The 13,150-nt window shown below is 40.9% G+C and overlaps 1 protein-coding gene across 9 annotated transcripts in view; it reads right to left on the reverse strand.

Annotated features, from left to right (window-relative positions):
• LAMA2 (laminin subunit alpha 2) overlaps positions 1-13,150 on the reverse strand; it is a 474,663-nt gene that overhangs the window by 48,443 nt on the left and 413,070 nt on the right. For all 9 annotated transcript variants that reach the window (XM_054023114.1, XM_054023113.1, XM_054023109.1 and 6 more), the window contains 4 exons: positions 12,650-12,804; positions 9,995-10,138; positions 8,950-9,083; positions 2,527-2,686 (listed from right to left, as the gene is read on the reverse strand). In XM_054023114.1, the coding sequence (XP_053879089.1) occupies positions 2,527-2,686; positions 8,950-9,083; positions 9,995-10,138; positions 12,650-12,804 (593 nt within the window). The remainder of the gene's footprint in view (positions 1-2,526; positions 2,687-8,949; positions 9,084-9,994; positions 10,139-12,649; positions 12,805-13,150) is intronic.

Below are 13,150 nucleotides of genomic sequence, written 5' to 3' on the forward strand. Positions count from 1 at the left end.
GGTTTTGTTCACCTAGGCCAGCAGCGGGCTGAGTGGGGCCTGCGGCCGGAATCCCGGCTGGCAAGGGGCCAGCAGCCAGAATCCCAGGTTGGCAGCAGGCTGAGCGGGGCCGGGGGCTGGGATCCCAGACCGGCGGCGGGCTGAGCAGCTCAGCCTGCTGCCGGTCTGGGTTCTATCCGCTGGCTCCTGCCAGCCAGGGTCCCGGCTGCCGGCCATGCTCAGCCCACTGCCAGTCTGGGGTTCTGGCTGCCGGCCCTTTGCCAGCTGGGGTCCCGGCCGCTGGCCCCGCTCAGCCTGCTGCCAACCTGGTGCTCAGGGTGGGGATGTGGGGGGTGCAAGAGTCAGGGCATGGGGTGTGGGGGGCTGGGTATGTGTGGGGAGTGCAGGAGTCAGGGCAAGGGGTGTGGGGGGGGCTGGGTATGTGAGGGGAGTGCAGGAGTCAGGGCAGGGGGTGTGGGCAGTGCAGGAGTCATGGCTGGGGTGTGGGGGGGCTGGGTATGTGTGGAGGGTGCAGGAGTCAGGGCAGAGGGCTGGGGGCACGTGAGGGGGTGCAGGAGTCAGAGCATAGGGTGTGGGGGGGGCTGGGTATGTGTGGAGGGTGCAGGAGTCAGGGATGGGGTCATGGGGGGGATGCAGGGAGCTCGGGTGCAAGGGGGGTGCAGGGATCAGGGCAGAGGGCTGGGGGTATGTGAGGGGGTGCAGGAGTCAGGGCATGGAGTGTGAGGGGGCTGGGTATGTGTGGAGGGTGCAGGAATCAGGGATGGGGTCATGGGGGGGATGCAGGGGTCAGGGCAGAGGGCTGGGGGTGGGTGGGCTGGGATCAGGGGGGTGCTCCCAGTCCTCTGCCCCCTGAGCGGCTCATGGCAGGGGGCTGGAGGGATATGTCCCACTCCTACCCCCCGTCCCCCTGCCTCTTCTTCTCTTCCTTACCAGTCTGAGAAGTGAGGCCGCTGGGGCTGGTCTTCCCCCCTCCCTCGCAAGGGCCATCGGCTGCAGGGAGGGAGAGCAGGCGGGGCTCGACGCAGCACACTGGGGGAAGAGGCGGGGGAGGGGGAAGCTTGGCTGCCGGCGGAGCCTGCCGTACAGCAGCAGCCGGCAGGACCAAGCTTGCTTCTGCCCCTGCCAAGGAGAGAGGTAGGCGGGGGGCAGAGAGAGCGGACTGGGTTGGGCAGGATTTTTAATGGCACGCTGCTGCCTGCCGGGGTCCGGCTGATGGGGTTCAGCAGCAGGCTGAGCGGGACCCCGGCAGGCAGCAGCGTGCCATTAAAAATCGGCTCGCGTGCTGTCTTTGGCACGTGTGCCATAGGTTGCTGACCCCTGGCATACAGAAAGGAAAAGGAGAGACTCGGTGGAAAGGACATAAATTCATAGAATGAATACACCCTGTTATGGGGCTAGTATTGTTTTAGGAGCTTAGCTTGTGTGTGTGTTTGTACAGCACCTAGCACAACAGTGCCTAACTTGGTTTAGGTGTTTAGGTGATGGGGTGTACCAACCCAACACAGGGCCTGAAAGGGTTGAGAGCCTGTAGGGGCAATCATCCTCGCCCCACTACACCTGCAGTAGGTATCAAGCCAGGAGGAAGGAATTAAAAGGGCTGAACATGGCTCAGTTAAGGACTGACCTGGAAGGAGAGCAGATTTCTGGCTCTCACTCAGTAGAGGAGCCTGGCTAGAGTCAGAGAGCTGAGCTGGGCTGCTGGCAGATAGAAGGTAGATAGGTCTGCAGCAGGGAACCCAAGGAAGTTGAAAAAGAAAGCAGCAGGACATGAGTCCACTCTGGATTCTGCACACTGGTGGAAGTGTGGGCAGGGAGTGGAAAGACTCCTACAGATTCAGGGATTGCCCTGTGAGGGAGTGGAGAAAACACTTCTGCAGCAGAACCAGCTGGGTAACAGAAAGTTCTAAAAAGCTCTGTAGAGAGGAGGCTTACCAAGAACAAAGCTGATACAGAAGAGCCCAGGAAAAGACTAAGGGAAAGGAGCAAGACAGGGAAATGTAGGACGTGGTCTAGGGAGGTCTGTGCAGTCAGGCACTGACTGCCTATTCAAGGGTCCCTTGACCAGAACCCAGTAGAAAAGGATTGCCTAGATTCCGCTACCAGCCCACGGAGAAAGGTGCAGTTGAAATTCCCTAAGAATGGGTAAGGACTATTGAAAGCCCCTGACACCAGGGGTAAGGACTAGTGAGTCTGGAGTCTGACTGAAGGTCCAATGTGAAGTTGACCAACTATTATTTGTGCGACTAATGGTCTACCCTGGATGGGGTGGGATTCTATGTGACCCGGATGGAGGGCCAAGTCACAAGAAGCAGCAAACTATCACTGGGACAAAATGGCTTTTGGCAGGGGACACAAAAGGAGAAAAGTCTGGCATGCCATAGCCAGTCACTAGGGAACCCATGCTGGCCAGCGAGTCTCATGCTTTCACTACAATAAATATACATTCACTAATTATAATAGCAGGCACTGCCCATGTAAATAACCAAACGAAAGGATTAATGCACCAACAGTGAGGAAGTACATTACCTTAATTTTATCAGTTAGACCACCAACGAACAACACGGCATTTGCATCTACATCCAGAATAGTATAACCAGGTGGAGAGACTGCGCTGAAGGTACTTGGCATGATGGTTGCTTTGGGACCATCCAGAGCTTGTACTGAAATTGTGCCATTTCTTCCAGTCCTTGGAATTGGACCAAAGCAAATAAATAAGTAAATACATCTGCTGTTAAACCACAACAAATAAAGCCTCATATTTTCCAGACATCTTTGACAAGTGACACACACTACTGGTCTGTTTGTAACCTGGTACTATTCAGTTTTTAATACAAATCAATAGAGGTTTCTTAGTTCTCATATACCTGTGCAAGCACCAAATCTGATCACATAACAGATGTTTATTCTCACCTCAGTATTCTCACTGCATATAATTCACTATATGCATGCATTACATGGTGAATTCACCCACTAAAATAGTAATTATCAAAAGTGAAGATTCTCTATGACCAAAATAGTATGGTGTAATTGTATCTTGACAACAAATGAAGTAGCCTATGATTCAAATTCATTTCTGAACTTCATATGGAGTATTTGATTAATTTTATTCCTCTGAAGTGGATGATCATATAACAAAGTCCTTTAATTTACTTCATTGTAATGCAGGAGACCTGCATCCTCCACAAAGGAGCTCCCTGGTTGATTATTATACTCAGACACAAGCCCATTATGTTTAAAATGGCTGCCTCGTTGTGTTTAAAATTGCCTTTTTATATTTTATAATATGATTTGCCACTTTGTGAACAGTTTCTTCAGTGTTTCCTGTTTCTGTATTCAGGGTAGGAAATAAATGCAGTATCTCAGATATTGGCGTGGTAACTGTTGGCCAATACTTACAGCTTAATGGAAACCACTTTATGTACTTTTGCACAATAAGGTATGAACTCCCCCACAGACTATTAGCCTCATGGAAAGGTTATTTCAAAGGAAAGGTTAGTTTCCTATTAATTTTCCACAATGTCTCAATATTGTACCTAAAGTATGACCTTTTGGATTTTACCTTTGACCTTGAACTGTCACATGTGAACTCCTCCTACATTATTAAGAGTTTTTTTCCATGCCAAAATCGTTGGAAAGGTAAATCCCCTAGTTTTACAATTAGATCTTGGATTTCACATATGATCAATGTCATGATAATGTGGGCATTCTTAATATGGGCATATGATCATGCAATCCTAATACAGACTGAATTATGAATTCATGTTGTTATATGGAACATATTTAACTTACGTTATCTGTGATTAATAGGGAAACATACTGAGTTTACTACAACTTGTCTTTTTCTTCTATAACAGTCCACACATAATTTCACCCACTTCACTTACTTCCTATATCTGTCAAGAATTACTACCTAGCTAATTGAATAATGTTTAGCTATTCATCTTCTGTATCTTTGTGGGCTACCCCATTTTATTCTAAAAAATAATTCCCTAACTATTTAAAGCAAAGCTAAATGACCTTTTCTCAGAAACTAGAACTGATATTTGCATTTCTGATACAAGAGAGTTTCTGGATAGACAGAGGTAATAAGATAACATTTCACCTAAAGCCTTCCCAGGTAGCATTTCTAGCTTGAAAAATAGCCACGGGCCCCACCCCTTTATCATGTCTCAGCTAGCAAATCAAAACTTTACTTTCGTTTTACAAAGTATCATAAAATTGTCTGGATTTAAACATATAAAATCAATTTTTTTTCTCATTAAAAGAAAATATGTCTGTGAGTGCTGAAGTAAGCAGTAAGCCTAAGAGTTACCACTTAGAAGGAACTTGTGATTAGCACTATCCAATATTTTACTTCAGGACCACATCCAAAGTAAAGCAATGAAGCCTGAACATAACTTTAAGTACGCGAGTAGTCCCATTAAAGTCAGTGGGACTACTCTTGTGTTTAAAATTACACGAGTTTAGGCACTCTACTGAATCAAGGTGTTGGAGGGGGTGAGGAGAGAGAGCAAGACTCCTGTAAATATATAAATCTCAATTCCATTGAAACTCTGAATTTTATTATCTCAAAAATGTATAGACTTTTGGCTTATATACCTAAAAGGGTAGAAATAGTCAGTACAGGAATTGGTGAAAGAACAGGGTGAGTATAAAGAAGAACAGGAGTACTTGTGGCACCTTTAAGCCACTCATATTTGGAGGTTACTGAAAGATAATGTTTGGTGCCTTCAAACTGTAGTGTACTAAAATCAATATTCAGTAAAACCAGAGTAAAAGACCAAATTCAATAAATCTGAAATCACTGGGCAGAATATAGTACACATTTTTAAGAGCTCTCACATGTCCTAAACAGCAGAGGGGATCTTTGATCTTCAACTAGAATACAGTGCTAACAACAGATCCTCCTCCTTAAATAACTCTCTCTCTCATTTGAGAAGGGCTAGTGAGCTTGAAAGGAAGAACAGTTGTCGAGGATAAGAGACATTAATAGGATTTGAATGATAATTTGTAAGTGACAGCTGGGTTCCTATGAGATACTTGGCAGACTGGAGAACATGTACCAGCACCTTGGTAACTGACAATCTGAAAAATGCACACTGCACTATTCATAAATGCTTACTACTTAAGAGATGCATGGAGCAAGTGGGCTTCACCTTCCACTAGCCATCACCATCTGAATAACTTTTGTAGCACCACATATACATACTTGCTCTTTAATCCACTTGAGAGGGGAGTTACAAAGAGCAAAGTGGGCTGGCAGTAAAGTGTATGTGCCTAAAATAAACATCTCTTTCTACAGCTGTTCTTCCCCAAAGGAAGAATATTCCAAACAGAAAGTTAAGGTTCCCCTTAATGGAAAATAGATGGTTTCAACCTTCTCAGCAAGATTGCTAAGTAATAATAATGAGGTGGTATCTTTGAATAAACCAAGAATTAGACTAGGCCTGATTCAAAACCCAGTGAGGTCAATTGGAGTCTTTTCATTGACTCTGTTGGGCTTTGGATCAAGTCTTTATTGTATTTGATTGTGTCACAGAATTGACTGCTTTGTGTATTGATAACTTGTTTAACATGATTCTCATACAGTAAAACTTTATGTAAATTTTGCCTTCTTCTCAGTGTTTTCATTGATCAGGATTTTTATCCCAATTAGTTTTTACCTTTACAAGAAAATAACATACTCACAATATACATAACAGTCCCTGCACTAGGGAATACCAATGGAATAACATAAGTTGTACTTTAATTACTTGCAACAATATTAAGTTTTCAGGGTGAAACACACACACACACATATATATACATACTGTATATGTGTATGTACATATTGTATTCATATTTATATATAGGCATATTTTAAACATATAAACATAGAAAAGTACTGCTAGACTGTAATTAAAAATATACTCTACAAAATATATGCAATCATTACTGTACCCATCCGACAGACCAGGAAACTGTGACTCAGAGGTTAAGCGAATTGTCCAAGCTAGAATTTGCCTCAGTCCCCTGCTCTAACCATTAGACCATGCTGCCTCAAAATGAGAGAAAGAATATCCCCTCCCACATCTGGATTTTATTCCCCACTCTGCTGAGTGAACTTGAACAATTCAGTCATCTTTGCGTGTCAGTTTCTGCTCCTTTTTAAAATGTGTTGGGATCCCTGGATAAGAGGTGCTGTATAATTCTAAAATTGCAACATTATCATTTGTGTGTGTATACATCTGTGCATATACACACACACCTACAGAACTGCTTTAATCCCATCCCCCAGTGCATGTGCTGGTCTGCCCCCTAAACTGAGCCAGTCTCTTCCAGTTGCTCTTTTGTTCAGGTAAGTGACGCCCACCTACCCCCACTTTTTGACCCTTCCTAGAGACCCAAGGCAGTGTGTGTGTGTGTGCGCGCACTATCTTCTTCCTCTCTGCTCCCCAGAAAAAGTCCCAAAGCTTCAGAGGTTGCAGGGAGCCCATTAGAGGAGCAAGTATCCCCACCACTGGATATAATTGTTAGTGGTGTCAAGTAAATTCAAAAGTATGCAGCTGAATCTGGCCAAAATTTAAAGAGAGAAGATGAGAAAATGAAACTGGTGCAATTGGTCTGAGACCTTTATCAAGGGATGCAAGAATGCTATTAGTGATACAATAATGATGCAAATTAAAGGTCTTCAGCGTGTGCTCCCTTGATTCTGCTTTAAGAATACAAAACCAGTCCTGAGTTCATCTTGATCCTAAAAATCCAACTAGTGTCTCCATAATCTAATCCTTCTAAACACTGCTCCACTCCTCAGACTTGTGCTACTGTAATTGCTTCCCTTGCTGATTTAGCAGTTTGTTCCAGTTGCTTTAGATCTAATGCCCTATATATCACGAACAACAGCTTAATAGGCAATGTGAATTTGTAGGATGTCTATATCATGTCCTGACTCCATTTTCTGCTGAAATAGTTTTCCTGTAAATGAAAGTCCTGTACTACTGTGACGTGCAGTTATTTCAGTATGTGTAATATGAACTCACACCGCACTAACCTGATGAAGATCTTGCATAAGTATCCCAATTTGAGTTTTCCCAGCTATAAGATTTAATTGAGCCAGCATTTGGACACTCTGCTGAAATTTTATTTAGCTCTCTGCTTTGAATGGCTTATTCTGTGATTTCATTAAATTGTTTAAATTGAACATCATTTCCCTCTTCTGAAAGCTATGGACATCATAGAAATTAAAACTCCTATTTTTTCTTCCTGTCTCATTTGATGACTATTTTATCTTTTGTGTGTCTAACACTATGTAAAATTAACATATTATGATGGGAAAAGATTTATTCAAATTAGGATTCATGTTCTTTATCTGATTTCATTTGATCTGATATTACATAAATTATAGGGATTTGTTCATCACTAGCAAATAAAGGACACATCATATACATAGTACACACATGTAGCATGGTTTGCTATTAAAATATTACAGCTCCCTTTGCAAATAATTAGTGCGGACATGATATTGTTTATGCATGAAATATAGTGTTCCTTATGCTAAATGCAGTAATGTTATCTACTTACCAAAGTAAAAATTATAAAGATTTTAATAGTGCCTACCCCTACAGTAAATAGATAGTATGCACAGAGATTCAAACACATCTAGTTTTTTTAAACTAACTTATTCTTTTGGTCTTAATTGCTGTACCAGATGGTATGCACTTCAGGGAAATACCAATATAGTGCCTCCAAATATATGGATCAAGAAGCCAACATAACTTTCAGCTATTAATTTATCTAAACTTCTAAAATTAAAAAACACTCAACACTTGCTTTTTTTCCAAAGCATGTAAAAAATCTGTGTTGTTTAAACAGACCAAAATATTTTTAATGTTGATTTCCCATAAACCACATCTTTTCAAATGTTTTCAGCATGAAGGGGCATTGTGCCTATTAGGTTGGCATGTTAAGTAAGAATCAATGTACTGGGATGTGACAGGCCATCCATTCCCAATACCGCATCAAACCAAGAGGTTTTGAAAAGACACAATTCATTGAAAACCAGAGAGAAAAATATAGTTTTCAGTTTGAGTGCAAAAATAGCCTTTAACTTTTAAACATTTTAAAAATGATTCTGTGCTAATGAGTAACGTTTTAAACGTTATTATCAATATTTATTTGTACACACACATATGATGACACAGACCCTGACATGAAGTGCTTACACTCTGATAAGCAAACAGACAAAAAGTTGGGGAGTGGAACAGCACATACAACTACATCTTTTAGATAATCTATCCCAAAATTCTTGTCTACTAAGCCACAGTTATTTGGCTAAATTCTTGTAGGCCTCATGCTAGAAGTGTGTCATAAGAAGAAGTTTGGAGGAGAGAGTTTGTCTTACTGATGCATTGAGGAAAGGTGTTCCGAGCACAAAGAGGAATTTGAGAGAAGTGGAAGTGGGGGTAAGACTGGCATCACTGACAGAATAGAGGGCTGGGGGCTCCACATAAAATACAAGAGTGGCTAAGGAAGGAGGGGCAAAGATGTGAAGGGTCTTAAAGTGATAACAAGAGGCTATAACATGAGGAGTAAAAAAAGGGGAGCTTTTAGTTGTTGGATTTTGTGTGGACTGAAGGAGGAAGGGCAAAGAAGTACATGGGTAAAAGCAGATTATGGACATTAAACATGTGTAATATATTTCAATAGCAGTCAGAGAGACACGCTGTGTAACACATTTATAACCTCTTTGGCTACAAACTCTCTGAAAACGTACTATTGGACACAGGTTCAAAAATCCATTAAACTGGATTATATTTATCATCGTCAAAGGTACCTCTTTTTTAAAACTACTGTTACAAATGCTGTATTTAAGAATGTGACTCTGAAGAGAGTGAACCTGACAGATTGCTTGCTCAGTTTCATCATTTTTTGGGGTAAGAACTAAAGCTTGCAAATTAATTGAGTACTTGCCTAGAGGCTTCAATCCGGTACCAAAATGCATCATCAATGGTCAGATCTGGATACTCAACCCGTCCAACGCCAGATCCCACATCCCACAAGAAGTTCACCTTGCCTTTACGCATCTCTATGGCCAAGAAGTCAGTCTAAGACACAAAAAACAATCTATGGTATAAGGAATCAAATACTGGGATTAGAACAATCCTTGTAAATCCCTACCCCTTCCAGCTTCTGAAGATCATTAATAACCTAATGGGCCTCGAGACCCATGCTCACATAACAAAATTTATACAGTAACTCCCATGAGAGACCTAAGTTCAGTCCTCAACCTCTTAGCCCCAGGTTCCCATCTTGCTAAGTGATGTGTGTCTACACAATGATGGATCATTGACTGTCTCTCAAGTTGTTAACTGAAATACTATACAAACATTCATTTGCCTGGCAATCCTAAAATGGAAAATGCGAGCGTTTTATAGGTTAATACACACTGCCATCCTAAATCTTCATTTATAGTAGGAAAATAATGCATAGCTCAGGATGTTAGGAAAAGAACACTTTTTCCATTCATTGAATTATTATTGATGGTTCTAGAAGCCTGTTTGCTGGAGGGTTCATAGAAAACTGAATCTTTCGTCTCTACACATTCCTGAAGTTATAGTCTTGACTTGAAGTCATAGTAAGCAGGATCTTTGACAGATTTAAGATGATTAGCTATTTCATTCCCAAGGGAAAATACATGAGAAACAAACCAAAAGTCGCCCCTGTCATATGGCAGTTCTTACAGCTGTAATGCAGTTCATAAAGGAGTCTCAAATTTGATTCCTAGCTAGAAACAAAATATTTGCCCCCTATGTTATTTCTAAAAACCTATATTAATATAAAAGGCAATATTTTTTGCTTCTTCTATGAGAAACAGTAACTAACTAACCAGTAAAACTCCCAGGCTCTATGATGTTTCTCTGAAGCCTCTGGGAAGAAACATTCTCCTCTTTTTTGTATGTCAGTGATCCAATTTGATTGAGAAACTCTGACAAGGGAAAACTGAAACCACACTTACAAATTTGGCACTTCCAAGATAAAAAAGAAGGTTGTCGGCTACTGCTGTCTTCACATTGACAATGACAGTGTTGTAGCTTCCTTTCTTTATTTCCGGTCTGTACGTGCGAATACAGTCACCTCCAGAAGCCACAGAGACTTTGATCTTCAAAGAAAACACAGCAGAGAGAACCCGAGTTACAGCTCATTATTCCAGGGAAAACTTATGGTGCTTCAGAATAACTGCAATCGGATTGTGCTTTTGTTTCATTTCTGTGTCACACATATTATTGAGGAGTAGGCATTGGTGCTTGCCAGTCAGTATCTGAAACACTGAAATGTGATTTCCTTGTTTAGGAGGATAAATTGTGATCAAGGGCAGTGGTAGCTTAACCTGGCATTCAGACATGACATCAGGAGGAAATTTATTTTACATTAAGAATTACTACAGTAGATAATGGGGAAGCTGTGGTAGTTCACGTGGTGGAGATATTCAAAAGTTGGCTAGATAAAAGAATAATAGAGACACCATCTTGACTTGTATGGCTGCTCTATTTAATAAATAAATAATAAATAATAATAAATAGTAATAATACCTAGTTCTTATATAGCACTTTTCATCAGGTGATCTCAAAGCACTTTCTACCAATAATTGGTTTCATAACTACATGGTTCTGTAGTAGCCTCCAACTGAGACATTCTTCACCACTATATATTCCAGGTTTCCTTGTTTTATATTAAGATTAGATTCCTTTTCCTGTCAGATGTTGCTAGTTCCATTTTAATGGATCCTTGTTAAGTCTTAAATATCATAATCTATTAGTGATGATTATAAGTTCCTTTGACATTGACTGTAACCATGATCAACTCAGTGGGTATTAAGGTGAATGGCGTACACACTAAAGAAGAAATTCCACAGTAATTACGTGGACCATTTAATGGCTTCTGGATTCTTGGTACCAAAAGCAAGCAAACAAACATTGTTATTTGCTTTCTCCAAGCTCTCTGGCTACAGAAATGAATTAAAGCCCTGATGCTGAAAATCACTGCAGTTCCTGCATAAATTTAAGCATGTGAGTCGTCCCACTGAGGTCATTGTTACTACTTACGTGCTTAAAGTTATGTAGGTTCTGAACGGTTTCAGGAGTAGCAGCCGTGTTAGTCTGTATCCGTAAAATTTACTTTCTGGATCAGGGCCTACTTAGAATTCAGGTTTGGTGAACTGAGGGAACCCAGTACCTCACTGAGGGCAGCAGAGAGGACTGGGTAGGGTCTGAATGTGTCATGTGAGAGATATGTTTTGGGGGGCACTAAAAGTTTTGTTGCGTTCATGGATCATTTAGTTTTAATCAACTGATATTTGTATTTTATATTTGTCTCAGGCGTGTACACTTATAATGTCCTATTGCAGCCTCCAGACAAAGTTTTAAAATACTAATTTATAAAATTTAACTATTCTGAAATATATCATGCTACATTCACAAAGATTTAGGAGCCTGCATGCTTGCAACCATTTATATGTTTGATGAGAGCTTTTTATGAATCTGAAAAAAAACATTGAAAGGATAAAAGATCAAGGACAGTAAAAGAACATGGTTTACTAGTTAGCAAAGACAATCTAGAGAGCCAGACTCATTTCTGGCCCTTCAGACATAGTTGCTATGTGAATTTGGGCAAGTCATTTAATTTCTCTCCATGTTAGCTTTCCCATCCATAGAATAAGGATAACGATAGTGTACAGAAATGCTGAGAGGCCAAGTACTTTGAAGTCTTTGGATGAAATGTGTTATACAGGGAAAAAGGATGATGATGATGAAGAACCTGCCCTTCTGTCTTACCTATATTTCTATGAGAAGACGAAATGCACTTTATCAGATGGAGCAGACATGCCACGGCTCCATTATTGTGCATACGTTCCTTTCAGCCATTTGTGCTCCAGTATGTTGGTTTTGTTTGAATTATACAGGAGCTTAACTGAATGTTCATCTCTTAGGATTTTCTTTAAGTTTTCTTGATTATTGCAGGTCAGAAGCCAAATAAGTTTATTATCACTAGTTGATCCCTGAGTTTAAAAATATAATTACATTGGAGATACAGACTTTGGACTCAGTAACCAGGTAAGGAAATATGCTCTTAACCCAAGCACAAGGGCCTATTCAATTGTTACCAGGAGAAGTAAATATCAAGAAAATAGGAAAGCAAGTGCACTCTACATTTTCAGTTAGCTTGAGATGGTCCAAAAAGCAGCCAAATCTGCTGCTACAAAACCCATGTGTTTCATAAGTAATGGAACTCCTACAAAATTAGGTTTTTAATAACTATACCCATGCTGAGGCAGAAAACATCATTTTGGTATTGTTTCAGTATTAATTTGTGCACAACTATCGAAATACGGAGGTATTTTCTCTTCCGTGACCCCTCCCTGTACCCTTATCCAAGCTACCTCTCCCCCAATTGTCCCATAGTACTAACATTTCTATAGGTATTCCTCATTCAACAGGGCTGTGTTGTAAATGGGGAGCAAACCACAGGGAAAAACCAGACATCAGGTTCTGTCTGCCTAGATATTTATACTGCACTCTTTACCAGAGGTATTTTGGACTGGGATGGCTTCTTTTGCTGCATGAATGGATACAAACTACCCACAACACAGCGTTACTGAAAAAGAAGTGCTTACAGAATTGGCCTGTTTCCGGGCTTGGTTTATCAGTTCTTTTATCTGAGAGATGTTTTTCCCCAAATTATCCTGAAGTTCTTTGACTGGTTTGAGTTTATCCAGTAGCCGATCTGCTTCCTTTTCCAGGGTTTTAACAGTGGCATCTGCATCAGCAACTTCATATGAAAAAAAAAGCAGAAATTTAGAAGGGAGAGTCTGATAGAGTGGACACAAACACCAATAGCAAAATCCAAGAAAATTCTTACTGAAAATTCAGCTTCCTGAGACAACCCTGGGGATAATAAGTTTAGGAATGTTTTTAGACTGATTTTAAAATTGCAATGTGAGAAAATGGTAGCAGTATGGATCAGTAGTTATGTCTGAGGTTGGTACTGGTAGAAAATACTGTGGTACAATACAGCTCCAAGTTCAGAGTTTACCTTTCTTCTTTATTCCTGCTTTAATGAAACATGTTGGATTAAAAGAGCAATTCATTAGTTATTTGCACAAAATTTAGAGAAT

This window comes from Malaclemys terrapin, chromosome 3 (assembly GCF_027887155.1).
Source record: "Malaclemys terrapin pileata isolate rMalTer1 chromosome 3, rMalTer1.hap1, whole genome shotgun sequence".
Lineage (NCBI taxonomy): Eukaryota > Metazoa > Chordata > Testudines > Emydidae > Malaclemys > Malaclemys terrapin.